Source organism: Argiope bruennichi, chromosome 5 (genome assembly GCF_947563725.1).
Source record: "Argiope bruennichi chromosome 5, qqArgBrue1.1, whole genome shotgun sequence".
NCBI lineage: Eukaryota > Metazoa > Arthropoda > Arachnida > Araneae > Araneidae > Argiope > Argiope bruennichi.
Window position 1 is genome coordinate 51,548,542 of NC_079155.1, and position 20,555 is coordinate 51,569,096.

At 30.1% G+C, this 20,555-nt stretch overlaps 1 protein-coding gene across 2 annotated transcripts in view; it reads right to left on the minus strand.

Moving 5' to 3' along the window:
* The window catches only part of LOC129968764 (1-phosphatidylinositol 4,5-bisphosphate phosphodiesterase classes I and II-like), a 538,878-nt gene that overhangs the window by 71,513 nt on the left and 446,810 nt on the right, over positions 1-20,555 (minus strand). For both annotated transcript variants that reach the window (XM_056082994.1, XM_056082993.1), the window contains exons 13-15: positions 18,518-18,602; positions 6,112-6,299; positions 3,480-3,573 (exon numbers count right to left, since the gene is read on the minus strand). In XM_056082994.1, the coding sequence (XP_055938969.1) occupies positions 3,480-3,573; positions 6,112-6,299; positions 18,518-18,602 (367 nt within the window). The remainder of the gene's footprint in view (positions 1-3,479; positions 3,574-6,111; positions 6,300-18,517; positions 18,603-20,555) is intronic.

The window sequence follows — 20,555 nt, forward strand, 5'->3', positions numbered from 1 at the left end:
ACTGAGAGTATCCGAATAGTTTTCGAATGTAACACTATCTCTGAAAGTACATAAAAGTCACCCCTTATGTACCACATATTCCATCTACTCTTCAAAACCTGCCAGATCGAATTAAAATAACAGTAAATTCAGTAACCAGAGACCAGTTATTTCATTTATGATAAGAAATAGACTTCCTCTTGAAGTATGTATGAACTTCGAGCATTTAATTATTCTTTGTCATTATCAGTTCCCATTACACAGAAAAAAAAGGAGTAAATTGTAAATAAAATGTGCTTCTTTTTTTAATAGGCCTTTGTATTAAATGTATATATCGCAATTACCCTCTTCAATTGGTATCTCTGGCAGTGGTAGGTTTGCTACTGTAAAAGATAACGTTTAAGCTCAAGAAAGAAATTTATTTTTTGATATTTGCTGTAATATAAAAATCACGATTATGTTTTAAAAGAAATAACTTATGCAACGTTTTGACTAAAAAGATTATAATAGAAGCATATTTCCAACACAGTGATAGTTACAAAATATTTTGTCATAATATTAATTAAAATTAAGTATATTAATTCACCGTTATAAATTAAGTAAAGCTAATATTAATTCACCCTTCAGTAAAGTAAATATTAATAAGTTAGTTAAATAAATATTAATTCACAGTTACAATTTGAACTTGACGTACGCTTAAAGTTAATGGTTAACACGCTAATACCCAACTTAATTTCAAGCATAGATATCGGTATTTTTTTTAAAATATGTGAAAAACACAGATATTAAGATAACTGTGAAATTAAATTAAATTTTGAAGACTCTTTTGGTTTTAATATCTTTAAAAAATATTTAAGAAAATTTTTAAAAAAATAAGTAAAAAAAATCATAAAAACGTTTTTATAGGTAAATATAAGAAAACTGCAAATGTAGTAAATTATAAAAACAAAATTTGCAATGCTAAAAATTTAAACAAAGCAAATGCAAATTTTTAGCATTATCTCAAAAGCAAATAAAAGGAAAAAAAAGGAATTGAAAATGATGGCATTCAAAAATTTAGCTAAAGGGAAATACATCCTTGAAGAAAATTATTTAGGAGCTTGGGAAAACATATAGACATCTAAGACCAAAAAGAAATAATGGTATTCATTTTGTTTTGCCATGGGAGAGAAACGCAATTGTACTATAAATAGAAAGATGGGCGTTAACGGGGAGAAACCAGACATAACAAAATTGGATACATATGGAAAACTCATTTCACTGCATTATATTAATCAATAACTAATCGTTATTTGCAGCTATGTATTATTACAATACATAGCTGCATTTATATTTAAGAATGATATAAAGTCTTTATTTATAAGCAAATCAAATTAAATAAAAGACTTGGTAATTAATTATAAGCACCTCATTCAGATGCGTTTATTTTTTGGAAAATGCATTTACGATGCTTAGGTTTTTGATTCAAATTTATGAGGTAAAATTTTTTTAAAGATTGTGAGTTCATTTTCTAGAAGATCAGATTGTAGAATAAATGGCGATTTAAAATATTACATTATTTAATTTCATAATAAAAATGCATTTGGAACAGTTGCCATTTATTATCCTCCATATGGATAAAGAGAATTGCACTATATAGCTTTATTGGAACAATCTCGCACAGAAAAAAATTATCATAATTCTATAACTGAAAACTTCCACACACGAAAAAGAAATAGTTTTTTTCATAAATTATTAACGAAGCAAAATAACAGTACATAATTTATAAATTAATCGTTGCATTATTACTAATCTGTTCTAGATACTTTGATATTGGTTTCACATATCAAGTTACAGCTTAAAATAATGAAAATTTCAAGAAATTATCAGCAGTTCTAAAACAATAAGAAAATTTTTTTAACAATTTCTATGAAACAAAAAAAATTGCATTAATAAAATTATATCATGTAAATTAATCTACTTATTTTAAATAAAAAAATACAAATACCTACAATATATTTCTAAATAATTTACTACATAATATCTAATAATTTAATATATATGCTCTTGTTACTGTAAATATAATTGAAAATAACGCATTTGAGTTTGAAAAAAAATATATTTAACTATAAAAATAAATCGTACACGAAAACTCGTTTCGCAATTGAATGCAATTATTTATTCAATATCATAAAAATATAAAGAGAAACGGTTTATAATGTTAAAAAACTTAGAAAGTGATCGTGATATCAAGCTCCGAGAAATTAACTCCAAAAAATTACCCTCACAAAAACAGCAAGCCTTCTTTCATTGAGTAAACGCAAGATTTGAGAGCAGGTATCGATGTTTCAAGGCTGCTGTATCTGCCTCGGCGATTATACAAAAATTTGTCTGTGAAGCAAAATGAATGTTATTTAGACTCAACAAAATACAAATGCGAATTGCTTTGAATCCTTCTGAAATTGCACCTGCTTCCGCAAAAAAAGATTCTTTTCTGTGACCTCAATTGTAATTATTTTGGAATGACGAATCTTTAAAATGCGAATGAAAAACAATACTTTGAAAAGAATTTTTTTTTATTTTTTTTATTTTCGTCAGATAGGAATAATAATCTTTCTTTTTGTTTGTTTTTTTCCTTCTCTTTTATTATTTATTTTTTCTCCTATTATTTTTTTTCTTCTTATTCCATTATGAAAGAAATTTATTATCTTTTTATTTTGTTTTTATTGCTAAGGAACAAACCGGAAATCCAACAAATTATTCACACTAATGCGATGAGCTCGAGTGTATAAATTAAATTTTTTCTGAATCAATTATATTTTTAAAGTATGCTTTAGCAATTATTTTTTTAAGGAAACAATGAGTCCAAGATTCGACAAGATATTGACTGTAAAATGGCTTGATGTAAATCAATATAAATATGAACAGTTTTATAAATATTCTTATAGCTAAATAAACGTAATAAAACAGATAAGAACTAGATGAACTGCGCTTGAAAAACTGGTAATATTATCCAAAAAGTTTACCATTCATAGAATGTGCAATTCGCAAACTGGTTTATTTGACAACTAGGAAAAATAAGTTTTTTTTAATCGACCTGCAAAACTGCGAACTAAAAAACTTCTCGAACCTTCAAATCAAAACCAATAATTGAAAACGAATTAAAGCAAACAGTTATATATTAACAGAAAAAATAAAATGCATTGCTACATACAGTATAAAAAGTACTGAAAGGAAATAACATAAATAATTCATTTGTGTCGTGAAGTGAGAATTTGATGAATCAGTAAAGAAAAAAAATCAGATCTCGGATCACTGATCTTTGCTATAATCCAGCATAAAAAATATACACACATAAAAAAAAAACATTTCTCAGTTTCATGACGATAAAACAAAAGTTGAAATTTTGCATTGGTGAGAATATTTTTAAACTCCGTCAAGTGTTATGGATGATCCTGATCATTTATATAAGCTAATAATTCTAATAGTAATTCCCTAGAAAGAAGGGTTAATGTTCTTACTTTCTGCATGCTCGAAAGAATGGAATCGAACCGGTTGCACATAGTTGACGAGGGCTGACATCTCCGCCCCTGCTTCTGACTCTTTCGCAGCTTCCTATAAAGAAAAATAATTTCTCTTATCTCGTAAGTATTTTATGCACCTGGAAAGAAAATTTCATTGCTTCAACTCTGCAATGGAAGCATGGATTTATCTCTGCTTTAAGATTAGTTCATCTATTAAAAAGCTGACCATTTGTGAGTTTTAACATAGTGATGTTCCTCTTTGACTTATTCAATGTTACAACAGGATATTTGGCAAAAAATTCTGTTGCCTCTTAAGGGTAGAGGTAGGGTGGGAGAAAGTTAAATCTCAAACTTTTCTTATCCGTTTTGATTCTCAGAGTTTAAACATTTTGCTATTGAGGCTGAAATTCAGCATGTATTACCTAGTTCGCCAATCAGTTTTGTAGTTGTAGATGGTAAAAGTAAAAGGGAAGGAATTTACCTTGCCCATCTGACGGCCTGTTGCATTTACGGATATGATCGTAAATCTGCCCCCTGACCCTTGCAGGACCACTCCCTCCTGCGGATGTCGGTCGGGAGCTTCCCGCAAATTATCGTTAAAATGAACAGACACCAAACAACCCTGGAAAACCACAAGAGAGGGGAAAGAGGGCAAAATGTGCATGCCTGTAGCTGCGTTCTGACGATCTGTGACCTTACGGATTTGGTCATAAATCTGCCAACTGACCCATTGTTGACCCCCCTCCCCGCATGTGGACGTCGGTCCGGAGCTTCCCGCAAATTGTCGGTAAAAAGAACAGACATCAAGAATCCCCGGAAAAACCACAAGAGAAAGGTTAGATGAGAAAATATCATGTTGAATTTGTTGAGAAAGATAACAATTTGAAATTTGGAGTAGGCTTGGAAATTTAGAATTACGAAATTGTAATAAATATGATTACGCCATTTTCCACCTATTTCTCATTTTAGACTATCATTGGCGAAAATGGTTTTATAAAAGAATGAAACGTAGTCAAATTTGGTACATTTTAACTTCCTGACTTATCAAAAGTGATTCATCAGATATTACACAGTTCTTGATTATAAAATCACAAGATCAGATAATGAAACAGGCTAAGAATGTAATTGCCTACAGGCCTACAATTGGCTACAAGTTTTCTAATTTCATGCGTTCATTTGATTTATTGTTGTCATGTATTTGAACAAATTAAAATCAACTATTGTTTAAATTTTCGAGTATTATTCATGCCTGTAAATCATGTTTTTTTTCCAATTAGCTGACTGACTCGCAAGCAATATTTTTGGTAGGTTTTGTATATAAGTATCTAGAATAAGTTAAAGAATTTTACAATTTTTTTACAATATTGTTTAAAAAATTTAAAAAGAAATTTTTAATTTGATTTTTTATAAGCAAAAACTGAAACCAATTCTCTAAAAATCACTCTCAAATAAATATTTTGTTATTTCAATTTATTGTTATATGTGTTATTTAAAAATTGCTTACATTCAGATTAATTTATTTTATTATAGAGTGGTACATCCTTTCCCTCAATAATAAAACAGTTAAAAGTCAATGCATCCTAAATGGAGTAATTATAATAAAAAAATAAAACATTTTAAACTTAATTATATTGTTAAATGAATATATTATAAAGTGAAATAGTGAATTTGTCGTAAATAATGGTGAATTTTACTTATCAATAAATATAAAGATTTATCATTGATAAGGATTTATGTAATGAATACATATTTTTTTCCAATTATCGAGTTTTATTTTCATTTATTTCAAGCATAAAGCATATTCAAATCCTAGTAGTATTTTATATTTATCTTTAATTAACAGTATTTCTGAAAAATCAATTTTGCTAAAATAAGAAGGCAATAAAAATTTAACCACTCTCTAAAAATTTAGAAAAATAAGCTTATATTCAACTTATCTTTTGAACCAAAATTCGAATAATTTTCCAAACTCATTTATGAGATTTCTGTTGCATAAAATATCTAAAAGCTGGCCGCATTTTTTTAAATGAAATGTTGTCTGGTATATTGTTGAAAAATATATTGTATCATTAAAAATACTAACAAAAATATTTTTTGCACTATAAAAATATATTGGTGAAAGGGACTGTATTGCAGAATTGTTATAATGTGATTTCTGTCCCTGGGATATTGTTTAATGCATTGTGTAACAATTTGGTACATTTATTTTTTTTTAATTTCATGAAAGAAAATAATAAAATAAATTTCCTAAATTGCAAATGGCTATTCAAAACACATATATAAAAAAAATGTATATATGTATATATAAAAAATCATGCATTCTAGGGTTAAAAGTTTCATTTAAATAATACGACATAATCTTAGAAGCAATATAAATCAATTTACAATTTTTCTTTTAAATTCAGTATCATATTATCTTATAAGCGCTTTGCATCAATTAAATTTCCAAACTAAATATTTCATTAATTGTTATTCTTGTCGTTCTACTTGTCTGCTCATAAAAGTAGGCATTAATAACATTTTATTAAATGGCAGTTCACATGGGAATGGATTTCCAATCAAAATATATTGCTATGAACAGTAGCTACTCAGGGTGAACGTTCTGGTGTGTTCACTGCAATAAACTCACCTCTGCTTCATCCACGCCTTCCGGTTCTTCATCGTCAGATCCGATGTCCGTATCTGATTCCTCCGCGCCTTCGCCCCCTCCCGGATCGTTCTCATCTCCGGGACTACTGACAGACGAACTCTTCGTCCTCTCCGGGGTCTGGGGGTTGTCCTTCTCTAGAGAAGTCTTCTGAGAGCGGTTCTGGGCAGCTGGAATGAAAGAGAATCCATATTATTACTAATACTGTCCCATCGGAAGGACCCCCAATCTGATAAACATGTACAGTAATGGTTAAACAGAATCACACAAAATAAGAAGAGACTAGAGGGAGGGGTCTCTTCGAAACTTTCCCGGATATTCTCCAATAAATGTACATGTGAATTATTAACCACATGCCGTTGGCGAATGGTTAAGAAAGATCTTTGGAACCTTGGAAAATAGTTAGATTGGTGAATAGTTATGAAAGAAATTTGGCGATTAATCAGCTGGATGCGATTGAACACACAATCACAAACCACAAACTGACTACTCCAACTCAGCCGATGGCACACGGATAAAACTGAATGATCGGGCCACCGCGACAGCAACACTGGCGGGGAACTCTGATTGAGTCCTAAGGGCCATCACCGGCTGCGGTATAACACTATCTTGGGAAGTACATCCCGTCAACGATGGAAGACAGGATTATGTTCACAGACAGATAAAGATTATTATAAAAAGCTCTTTTCACACTCAGAGAGATTCTAATACTCGGGAATTCATAAAAATTTTGTGAACAAATGCTTTAACGACTAAAATATTTTGAATTCTTCGATTAGGAGAAAGTAAAAATCTTGTAATATTTGGAACACCTCTTATCAATATGATAGGAGGTGTTTCCAATCATATTGACAAAAACCAATTTCTATTTCAAATCAATAACGGAAACACTTTTCCTTTAGAAACAAATCATTTGTTAATTTTATGGGCTTTCAATATTGCATTGAAAATAATTTTACATACATTGTTGCATTGAAGAATACAATTTTAAATGCAAAAACTATGTTCTTTGTCCAACATCTAAATTATAATTTAGATAAATTAAAGATTTTTAAAATTTGCATTTAGAATACTAAAGGAGAATTTATCTTTCAAGAAATTATCATTTTTTTAGAGAATGTATCAATATAAAAGTTTTCGTGCTCTTTTGTTTCGTGAAATTACTTGCAAAATTTTAACTAAACCATATTCATACTATAAGACAATTTGAGATGACAACTTAAGTAATAATAACAATGCAATCTATTTTTTTCTGTGTACACTTTTCGATAATGTTTGTTGCAATTTTTAAAAAATACTGACATATAAGTAAGAATTTTCAAAATTTGAAATAATATATGAAGTTAAAATTCACATTTTCCAATTTACGATAAATAAGACATTTGATTTTATCTCTTTATTTGAACAATAAAAATAATTTGATTATTTACCTACAAAAGTAAATATAAGAAATAGTCATTGTTTAATCACTACAATTGTTATTTCATTTCTAAAATTATATATTACTTTATAATTTCTCATCAGTGTTTTTCATCTATGTGAAATTTTTTTAACGTCCTTTGTCGAGCTTTATATAGTGAGAAATACAGGAATTTCTTTTAAAACAAAAAATCATTTCTGATCTTGATTTTAAAAGAACTAAGAATATTGTCAACATTTTTATCTATACGAATAAATAATAAGGAAAACTATTCAGCTTCAAAAGACAAAAATAAATCAATCGTTAAAATGAAAAAAGGAATTGGCAATTAAGTGAATATTTTTATATTATTATTATTTGTAAATTTCATTCTGGTTAATATAAAACCCTCCATATGTTATTTGTCTTAAGTTTTAATTATTTTTTGTCATTTGAATTAATATCTGTTGCTAAATAATTTTTATATTCATTAATTAATACTTGCATTTATTTCATTTTAATATTTATCCTAATATTTTTATATCAGCTCTTATTTTATTACAAAGTAATGTTACTGCTTAATTAGGTATTAGAATCTGTTTAATTCATTACTAATGGAAATAAAATAAAAATTACTAATGGAAATATAATCGAAAAATCATGAGTTTTTTTTAAACTCATGAGAGTTTTTAACACAAAAGAGAAGCATATAGAATCCAAAAGAGAAGCATACAGAACCCAAAAGAGAAGCATATAGAATCCAAAAGAGAAGCATATAGAATCCAAAAGAGAAGCATACAGAACCCAAAAGAGAAGCATACAGAATCCAAAAGAGAAGCATACAGAATCCAAAAGAGAAGCATATAGAACCCAAAAGAGAAGCATATTGAAATGAATAACATTACAAAAAGATATGCAATAAATGTGGTTAAAATTCAAATGTATGAGAATATGTCAGCGTCTATTATCCTTGATAAAAAAAATTAAATTAAAAACTACCAATTTCAGCATATTAATGAAAGCATACTTAGAGTAAATAACTAAATTAAACAGTCAAATTTTGGAGAAAAAAAATATCGTGTAAAATTTTATGCTTCATTTCTTTAGGCTTTTCACTTGAATTTTGTTTCTGCATTCATTCTTTGAGGAATTAAATAAAATTTTGTATTTGTATACTCTACTTTTTAATACCATTTCATATTTTTAAATACCATTTTTCCGAATTCAAAATTTTGGTAAAAGCTTCTTATGGAGAATTTCAAAAAATTGAAATTTAATGTTTATTTTACATCAGATTTCACATAAAAAGTTCTCAACATATTCTGCTGTGTCTGAACAGCAAATTATACAATCTGTCCGTTTAAAAAAAACTTACTACCGTTGCAATATATTATAATGCAAAAAGGGAAATTTTTTTTTATCAATCCAACCTTTGTATTTAAAGATGTAAAGAAATAGCAATTGGAATTAGCAATTTTAATTCAGAAATTAGGTTACTGAATTTTTTAAAATTTATCTGCAAAATATTGTTAAAAGTTATTTGATAAAATCATAAACAATATAGGTTTTGCTTCATACATTTTTTAGCACCCCCACTTAAAAAAAAAAACCTATGCTTTCAAAACAATCTTTGCTTATAACCAATACATTTTTGTTTCGTAGGTATTATTTAAATAAATGTCATGCAAAAATTCCAAATGTAATGTTCCGATATTTGTAATATTTTTATATATAAAAAAGTAATTGTGGAAAAAGTATAAATATTTGTATATATATATATATGTTCTACTTAAACGGTTGTGCCTATTTCAAAAAAAACTTTTTATATTTATTTTTTAAGACACGAGAAAGAATGCTACTTAATTAAATATTGAATTAATTAAAAGTTAACCGAAATGTTTGCCAATTTTCTGCAGTAACTTCGGAGCAAATAATCTTACAAAACATATTTTAATGCCATCTTTGAAATTCAAGCTTTTACCTTTTCTAAGATACCAATTTCATTTCTGAATAATATTTCATTCATTTTTATTAATTAAAAAATTATATTAAGACTTATCTTAACTTTGAACTACTCTACTACTATTATTTTTAAATTTCTGTTTTATTTTAATGCTCTTAATGCGCATCTTTTTACTTGTTTTTTATTTGTTTCAGAGTAGTGAGTTAATTTAGTCTTAAAGCAAGTGTAGGTTAATCACTAAAACGGAGGCAAGAAAAATAAAGCTGGTGAGAACAAATGCAGAAAATGATCATCGATAACAGTAGACGATTTGGGCTATGAAAAAATTGTTTTTTTTCGTCAGAAATTAACTAGAAATTATTTTGAAAAATATTTAAGTCATTTTAAAAATAAAAGTTTTATCTTTTCAATGATCCCAGTTTACTTTTTACTTTCTCGTATTTGTAGTATACGAGAAAAAACACATTTTTAGAAAATATCTGCCTGTGACAAAGATAACTCAGATACGATTTGAGATAGATGACTGAAATTTGGTATATGGTCTTAACACAAAATTTTCAGTATTCTATCAAATTTTGAGTAAAATCTGTTCAGATGAAGTCTGTCTGCCCGTCTGTTCTAATATAATTTCGCACGATGACTATAAAACCAAGAGAACTAGATAGATAAAATTTAGTACTCAGATTTAATATTTATAGTGTAGACATCTGTCAAATTTTGAGCTAAAACCAACTAAGGGTTGACTGTCAGTCTGCAATTTCAGAAATAAGTAAAAGTGGTAGTTCTAAAACGCAATGACTGATATATATCAAATTAGATATTACATCGTGTGACTACAAGTACAGTTTTGTGCATTTTTTTTTGTTGTTGTTGTTTCAGTCGGTTGAGAAAAATGTGTCTAAAACGCAAATTCGATTTTTCCACACTATTAACTCATGCCAAGGATTAATCGCCAAATAACTCGCCAAGGATGACGCGATAGATTCAGTAAAAATGCTAAATTTAAGTCAAAAGTTTAATATTTTGTAACAAATGTATGCCAATACCATGTAATACATTCTCTGGTATGAAAAATTTGTTAGAGAGAATGCGAGAAAATTTTGGGGAAACCCTCCCGCTGGTTTTCACTTGTTATTAATATTTTAGAGAATTTAACGCCAATGATTTGGAAATAAAAAATAATCTGTGTGTTTTCATTTATTGGGCAACTTTAAAACATCGAAATATTCTGCTACTATTTTTTTTAAAAATCTAGCTGTTTTTATTCGTTAGGAGTAGTAACAATTTGCAGTTTGAATTGCAATTTTAGCAAAAAACTCAAACATATTCGCAAATTTCTTGATGTTTTGAGGCCAAGTCCAAATCAAAGGAACCAATAAAAGATTATTATGCGTTGTACCATGTATTTGCTCAATACCATTCTCTAACAGGTAATTAAAATAATAAATTAATTTTTTTAATGTTTCTTTTTGTTTATATGCAAAAAATGTATGTTAGTTTTATTTAAATAAATAAATGTGATTATTGAAATAAAAAAATAATCATTTTTTTACACTGCAATTTCATATTACGCATACTTTGTGTTTGACGAGTATACTCGTCACTGATAAACTTTTGGGGACACAAATTGTAGATACGCATTTTCTGAAGAGGTCGAAACAGTTAGCTGGTTAAATTCGTCTTTTATTTCAATGCGTGTATCTAGAAATGAATTATGCCTATTATTAGGGTATCCAATAAGTTACTTTCCTATTTCTAATATGAAATGAATACACAATATTTACTGTTTAAGATATTATTTATTTTGTTATATGAGAAACCCTTTGCTCTATTACCTTCTTCTATCTCTCAGGAAGCCTCATTTTGCCTTCTTCCAAAATTGCTGCGTTTTGAACAAGAAATAATCCTCGAGGGGCGCTTTTATTTCGCTGATGGATTTAAAGCGCTTATCACGAAGAGAATTTTTTTAAAGACAGAGAGAAGTAATAATCAGATGGAGCGAGATCTGGAGCGTATTCAGGATGCAGTAAAATATCCCAATCAAACTGTAAGAGCGTCTTTCTTACGATTAATTTAATACGTGGTCCCGCGTTGTCATGGTGAAAAACAACGCCTCGTCGGTTCACTAATTCTGGCCCGGTGGGTTTTTTTTCTTCTATGGTAGCTTTCAATTGATTCAGTTGATGACATTACTTTGTAAATTTATTGTTTCACCTTGAGGAAGGAGCTCGTAGAAAATTACGCCTTTCCAATTCCACCAAATGAACAAAAGAACTTTTTAGGAGTATAATCCCGGCTTTGCGACAATTGAAGACTTATTGTCCTTACACCAAATGCGTTTTCTATGCACATTTTCATATAAAATCCAACTTTTGTCTCCAGTGGCAAGCTTCTCTAATGCCGTAAATGTCACCTTTCGCTACCCATGTTTAACGCTGTGAATGAAAGTCTTAAGTGACTGTGACACAAACGAAACGTACTGTAAAAGAGTTCTGGTACGACTGAAACCGACCGATGACACAGACGGCTAATAGATAAACTTGCATGTTTGCACAAGCAGAGCCAGAATGGGTTTGGTTTAGTTATATTAACGTCCCGTTTGAAGAAACACAAGGGCTATTTTGGGACGGACCTCGTAATTTTGAACCACGGTCAGATGACGAGGACGACATCTGAGCTGCCCCCCCCCCCTCTCCACACCACATCACACCAGCGGGAGGACGTTTGGTCATGACGGATTTAACGTGCAACAGACCCCCTTACACGACGGTTCTTCGGTGGAATCGGGTCTCGAACCTGAAACCCTACGGCTCACAAGCCGAGACCTTATCACTAGGCCACCGCGACCTCTTATTTACGAGTATAGAGACACCATAAACTTGCATGTTTGCACATAGCACGATGAGAAAGAAACTTTTGGGACATCCTAATATAATATTTAACACAAAAGTTGTTTCTACGTTAAAAATATTATGCATTCAAGTATTTTAATTCCGAACAACATCTGATATATCAATAAGTTTTTCATAAAATTCCTCCCAAACATAATTACATATCTTTAAAGCTATTACATTTCTTTCTTCTTTCTGATATCTTTTTTATAATAATCCACACATTAAAAAATTATTATTCAAATGGTACAAAAATATCATTTAACCCATGTTCATTGATCGGAAATTCCCAAAGAGAACCGCCCGAGCATATTTTATCGGAAAAAGAAAAAATGAATGGGAACATAGACACCTTCCATCGCAGCTCCTACCTAAAATTATTGGATTGCAGCGTCCATTTTTTATTCGCATTCAAAACAATCGATTCAGCAACAAAAGAATCTTTCTCCTACGCTGCGTTTCTTTTTTTGGATCAACTCGAAGATTGCGAGGAATTTTATTGAAGTCTCTCTTCATTATGGTAATGGAAAAATGATTTTCATTTTTGGAAAATGCGTCAGATATGGAAACGCAAGATAAATAATTTACTTTGATTTCGCAATCGGGGCTTTTCCTTTTTCTTGGAGGACGCCTTCGCTTTATTCCCGTGCTTTTATGTTTGGAAAGACCTGGTTTTTCTATGTTGTGTAAATATAGAAGAAACAATTTTTTGGTCGAAGACGCAGATTTGTTTTCTCTCTTTTCTTGCTTCGTAAACCTGAAAGGTTTGATGCAAATTCGTATCGAAGAGATAAATTCGATAAAAATAAGTCAAAGCCGAAAATGTTGCATTAAAAAACCATTTTCTCATCGTGGCTTCTGGTTGTTATCGTTTTCTATCTTTGTTTAATACCATTTTTTCATTGTTTTTGAATTTAAATTTGAATGCAAAAGAAACAGTTTGCAGTATTAGTTTATTTTTCTATTTATTTTTTTATCAACTGCTGTTACTCATGTAACAATTATCTGATCAGAGTATTTCTGAATTATCTGCTCCTACAATTGTTCTGTCGGGAAAAGTATAATTTTGTGGATTTTTGGTCCACAATAGCAAACCGTATTTTTTTTCAGTGATATGCTACGATTTTTTTTATCCTATTCCAATCCTCTCAAGAAATTTGGTAATTAATTTTATGAAACAACTTACTTTAATTTTAAATTTGAGTTACCTCTCATATTTTACTGTAGGAAGTGAAGACTTTAATTTTCAGATAATGAGTAAACAAACTATTCAATTCTGTATTATGTTATTACTTTAAATTAATTTTTTCATTCGAAGTTCATATGTAAATATTCTAGTTCGTTTGATGATTTAGTTAGATTGATGTGACGTTTTAAAGCAACACTATGACTATTAGGGGATGCATCTTGTAATTTTGAACTGCGGTGAAATAAAGAAGACGATACCTGAGTTAGCACACCTGTCTAAAAACTTCTGCACCACACTAGCGGAAGGGTAATTGGTCTCAACGGATTTAACATATACCAAATCCTTGTAATTTTACAGTATATTCTGAAATAAAGGTGTTATTCTCTCTTCATTCGAATAAAACCGTGGACTTTGAACACCTGCATATTCTCATATTTTTATTTTCAAATTCCCTCACATAAGAGCTGTGTGCATCATAGTAGAATAAAGAAAACCGAACATGTATATTTTGGAAGACTCTTTGTAGACCGACTGAAATCAAAATTTGACAAAGAGCCAAAATTGCAGCCAAAAGATCACATGCCGAGTTTGCTTTATTATAGTCATTGCATTTAGAGTTATTACGCTTACATGCCCGGCGGATTTGGGTTCGAATCTGGCACTGATCTATATTTAGATCCTGAACATGTATATCAAATATCTAATTCCTTAAGTTTCGCAGTTATCATGTTCACGTGTATACTCGGACACTCGGACAGACTTCTTCTGAATGCATTTGGCTCAAATTCGATAAAAATCTATAAATTTGCACCCAAATATTATCCGTCTAATTCAAAGCATTTTTGAGTTGCCGTATTCCCATATAGACAGATAGAGATCATTCCAAAAATGTGTATTTCGAATTCATTGAGATCTAGAACGTAGAGTTTGGTTGAAATATCGAGTTAGAATTTTTTTTTATGATTACAATATTTTTTCTTTGTATATGCGAATGTATTTTTTTTTTTAATCTAATTTTGATATGGGTATGCAAACGAACTTGTCCCATTGTTCATTGCTTCTCCTCTTTTTTTTTTCAGAACATAAACACATTTGTTGTTTTGTTGTTGTTACTTATGGCACTTTACACTATGCACCGTAGCTGACGAACTGTCAGCGATTTAATCCGAGTATACCGTAGCTTCTGAGGGCAAAGCCCCTGAGCACCCGATGGCAGAAGTCTGACTTCTAGCTCATATGAAGATGACACACACATTCGCTTGCACAACCCCTTTTTACAGGAGGGCACTTTCACACACCTCACAGATAGAACACAGGGAAGAGAGCAACCATGCCCGAATTAGGACTCGAACCCGGGATTCCCGGAATACGGGGAAGACGCACTACCCCTAGAGCAGGTCGCCGGCCAGAAAAACATTTAGATCAAAACACTTCCAAAATTCCTTGCAATTTGTCGAAATTGACCTGAATAATTTCAATTTTGTAAATAATGTTTTAAACTTTTTAATTAAGACATATTTTTATATTACTTTTATATCAATTTAATAACCTTATTATATTCTGTAAAATAGTTTTTCAAATACCTATTACAATCTTATGCAGGCATTCAAGCGAGCATTGCATGAAAATGATTACTACATCCTAATCAGAATTATTGCTGTCTCCCGAATGTAGGCGATGAAGTCTGCTTAGAATTTTTGTTGTTATTTGAATATGCGTAACACAGCCTTATTAGAATTTTTGCTGTGCGCGAAAACGGATGGCCCAACAGTTCAACATGCTATATGAATGAAACATCATATTCTATTGTAAAAATGACTTGTTTTTGTATTCCTGATCTATCTTTAAAATTTCAATATTCCCTTTTGAGATAATGTGTGCATTAAAATTTTATTTAAGAAAAGTCTTTTTTTTTTTTTTTTTTTTTTTTTTTACCATAGCTTAAATTACGTCCAGCAGTATTATTTGCGGTTAATAATTTTTAATAAAATATATATATGATTCAAGAAAGAATTACTTTTTTAGTTAAATCACATTTTTAAGAGCATTTAAAATTTCACAATGCATTTTTCGCAGTGTTAAAGATGTCCGCTATTAAAATTTACAAATTCTTTTCAGAATTGATAAGAAAGTGACGAGAATTATATGATAATTTTTCCTCTCTGTCTCTTCTATTTCGACAGAAAAATTTATTTCAACACATTTTAAAAATACCTAAATAAATATATATTCTCTCGCTAAACTGTTTATTTAAACAATTTATTAACCACATCTTGGAATAAAAGTGAATGTGTCAGTTAATAACTCAGCCAATCAGATTGAAGATTTTCATTATATAATTTCTTTATCAAATTTGTTGATGTGTCAGATTTTGTATACCAATTGTTTTCAAGGGTGTACTTCTATCTGATTGCAGATTCGTGAATGTGTGAATGCTATAACTGAAAAACACTGTCAGTTATATAACCGAAATGCTACAAAACCCATATATGCTTTTGACACCAAAATTGTATACCATTGTCAAATTTTGAACGATATAGATTTATTGGTAAAGATACTATTCTAATATCTATTCTTGATTCTATTTATTACGCGATAAAGTACAAACCTCCCCCCCCAAAAAAAAAACGAATTATATTGTAGGAGCATATAAGAAATTTGAAATAACAGCATTTCAGCTGAACATTATACGTGAAAAATTAGAAATACAAGCATAAACTAAAAACTTAAAAATTATCTGATTGATAATGCTGATATCTACCTGTTGTCGAGCACATAGTAGATATTTAAAAAACAATTCTAGCCTATAAATAATTTTCGATTTTATCATTTATTCTCTAGCGCCATCAATTTTACTGTCGATGATACTTTTTTATTTTTTTGCATTTAATGGAAATGAACTATACTAAAAAATCTAACAATACAATGCATTTATTATACTATTGTCCAACTTGTCCACTCGTGCTTCCCTCCCCATCATTCTAACCCTACCTCAACCCCCACACACCTGCCAGAACTCCGTAACATCTCGGCGATCCCTATTCACGAAGTATTGCCAGATGCAGATCTGATTTGCGTAATCCTTCATCAGACGATAAGGCTTAATGCATATTTCATATCTAATAGGGCACGAATTAGCTCACGAACGGGCGGATTCGTCCGCTTTCACGAGCCGTCATTTAAACACAAATCGGAACGGCCCTCCGTTCCGGATGAGGGAGCGATCCGTTCGGGATTGGCCGGCGAGCTATTCAAATTCGCATTCGCCTTCAACTCGTTCTCATTATTCTGCAATAAGCGAATGGAAGAGCGATTTTTACTTTCTCATAAGCTAGGTATACATAGAGATGGCATTGTTATCCCGAAAAATTCAAGAACGATGATTTTTATTTTCTTGTATTCGGGGTTATACAAAAAGAAAGTATTATAATCTTCAGAAAAACGAAGATCACGGGATTTTGGAGGATCTTCACATTTCAGATCTTTCTGAATTCGAGAAAGAATTATTAGAAATTAAGTCTTTCTCTCTCTATATATATATGAGAACATAATGACTCAAAAGTACTTTGAGCTATATTAATGAAATTTGTCATGCGGTCTTTACATCAAATACATAGATTTTTATCAAATTTTGTCTAATTTCAATCACAGAAAGTCTGACTGCTCAATATAAAAGAACATAAGTTCAAAACAAATATAGGTAAACGAATAAAATTTGTTAAAAATAAAATTAATCTTAAATTATAGATATGTATTGAATTTTGAACTATATCTGTCAAAGGGGATCATGTGTCTTAGCCTGCAATTTAAATTCACGTAAACGCGATCATTTAAACACGCAGCGCCTTGGATGAATGAAAATTAGCACACAGTTTTAGCCTCTAAAGCCCGAATTTTTATCAAATTTTGAATCAGATCCTTACTGTCTGTTATTACGTATCTAAGCGCGATAACTAAAAAATGCAATGAGAAAAGTAAACATGGTACATAATCTTGCTATTAAAATTGCACTTCTGCATTAAATTTTGGTTTCAACTTTTGGTTTTTTGGGTTCAAAACTTTTCAAATTTTGGTTTCAAAAAAGGTGCCCAAAGTATATATGCGATCAACTTCACTATACTACGTAGCACAAACTATTCATGGGTGGGAATCTGAAAATAAAAATCTGAGCACTTTTATTATTCCCGGCCTTGTTCAAATACTCACAATTTTATGCGAGGAGGAGGAAAAACGCATCTATAAGAGAATATTCGGGAAACTTTCTGTAAGATCATTCCAGTTGGTTATGAATCTAAACTTTTTCATATTTTCATGAGAACGAATAACCATATTTTATATTACGCCATCGCTTCATATAAATATGAATCAAAAACGGAAAGAGATTGATGCATGTGATTTCGCAGATGATTTTTCAAAACTTTTGTAAAATCTGTGTCAAATTTTGAACAAGTGTAGTTGAAGAAAGCGGTACTTTTTCTGAAATCATATATCACTTTCTTTCACACAATGCACTTGTGCAGAACTACGGAACTAAAAGTTAGAGCACTTGGGGGGGGAGCACTACCTTAACCAAAGTTCTCAGCTTTCATATGTGGGGCAGTCAGAATAACTGCTTTATCAGGGAATATGCGAGAAAGTTTCTTAGATCCCATTTAGCTATTCAGTTATTTTAATGCTGAAATTAAACTTCATTTATTTCAATCAATGAAAGAGAAATGTCGTAATAAAACTAAAGCGGCACTTTATATTGAAGATTTATGTAAAATTTCAAAGACATAAAAAATCCAATTCATTTTAAAAAACATGAAAAATTGAAACATTTCCTTCTTCTGTAGAGAATTAATTTTGAAATCCCATTTTAAAAAAGACGCAACAACAACATATCTTTTCTGTGTAGGAATTTAATTTCTTATTTTTTGAATAACAGATATCCTTCCATAACTCACCTCTAGGGAAGTGTTTTTTCTTATTTTTGATGATGATTTTTCTCATGAGTTGCTTTGGTGACGGCAGAAGTTGACCAGGATTCAGCTGCAAAAAACAAACATATCTAGTAAACTCGTGTGAGAACAAAGTTAAATAATACGGAAGCAAAAATTTAAAGAAGTAATAAAAATTGGACATAACATATCATGAAGTTTTATTGAAATATGGTAATATGCAAAATGTGTGACATCGTTAAAACGGTTAACTTAACTTTAAAAAAATAGTAAAAAACATTTCATTTTTAAAACGATTTAAAATAAGTGAGGTGAAATAATATAAATATTTTACAAAATACATGAATTCAATATAATTAAGCAGATACAGACGTATAAAGAAATTTCAATTCTGTATATTGTTCTTAAGATCCAAAGTATAGTTAATATAAATTAAGAAATCATAACTATTGTGAAACAACTTGTCACTTTTTAATCACAGTTCCTTTTACCAAGAAAAATTATTGTTTTAAAGTGCTGTTATCGTGATAAACCAAAGATAAATTCTTTTTTAACCACTTTTAGAGAGTCGTCATTCGTAGATTATTATAACTTCGTTAGAGTTAATCGTACATTGCAGCCCTGCTATGCGTCATCGTAGAACTAGCTCCAGCGGAAGATGAACCATGGTACAGATGTACCATAATGCGCGACTACTGCACCATCGTACTTCCGGTGCGATACTTTGCATAATGACCTGGGAACTGGAGCAATACACAAGTAAGTGATGAATTTTCAAGAGAATTCTTTTAAATGCTTTGTCAGCCATCCTAACGACCTCGCAATCTGTCAAATCTTCTTCACAAACTATAAATGTATAAGTTTCCTCTATTCCTCTACAAAATGATGTTTTCTATTTTTAACTACCGTAATAGCAATTTAATTAAATCAATTAAGTGCGATAAAGCAATATTTTGGCATATAACTTTTCAGCAAACCAATAATTCATGTATTTCTCACATACTTTGTCAAAATCAATCGATCTGTTTGTTATAAAAATCTTTTATTATAAAAGTAGTGACTTTAATTCTGATTTTTAGTAGAGCAGCTTAGCACCATATTCTATAATGTATTTAATCCTTGTTTGCGTTTTCAAGAGTAGCACGTACTTTGACCAGGAATATTGGCCATTCCATGCATCATAATCTAGGCATTGTAGCCAAAACATTTCGTTGTTCTTCAGAGTCTAGTTTTGGAAAAATACTTCAAATGGTAATATAATAATGAACTGCCGTATACATAATGTAAGTAAAATATTTGTCTTAATCCACGATTATTACGGTTGAACTTCTTCTCAGATAGCGTCATTTTCTGTTATTTCCCTTGTCTGAATGATGTGTGTGTGTTTTACATGTACTACATTAGGGTTGCAAGAAAGTAAAACTAATAACTCACGGCAGATGACAGTTTAATTTACCGAAAACAACAATTATTTTCAGTAGATTACAAAATCTGCAATAAAATACAAACTGAAATTTTGGTGTTGTTTTAGAAAACGCTTGTATGCATTCAACTATCAATCTGAAATTTTTACCATTATTCCCTTCCATGTAACACATAGTTCAGTTTAACTCAAAAATTTTATTCAGATTTTCAAAAATTGCAAATATTTTTCCAGATGTGCAATTTATTAAATTTTATTCCGGGGATAATTAATTTATCATAGCATTCTATAATTCATTTTATAGATCTTTTTAATGTATGCAACTCAATTTTTAATTTCTTTTTTCCATTCAGATTTTTTTTTTTATCTCAACGCGAAATACCGGTATCAATTTTCATCCTTCTCCCACTTATCTGTTAGCATAATGCGTGTAAACTTATGGCCTGTTTTAGATACCCAACTCGACAACTTAATGAATAATACTGCCGTTATAAATTTTTCCTTGTTAAAATGCATTACCACTGATGATATCCCAAATATAGCATAATGGAATTGTTTTTTAGTTATAAAATTGCATCCGATTGCATTACACAAGATTGATTAATTCTAGAAATTCATTTT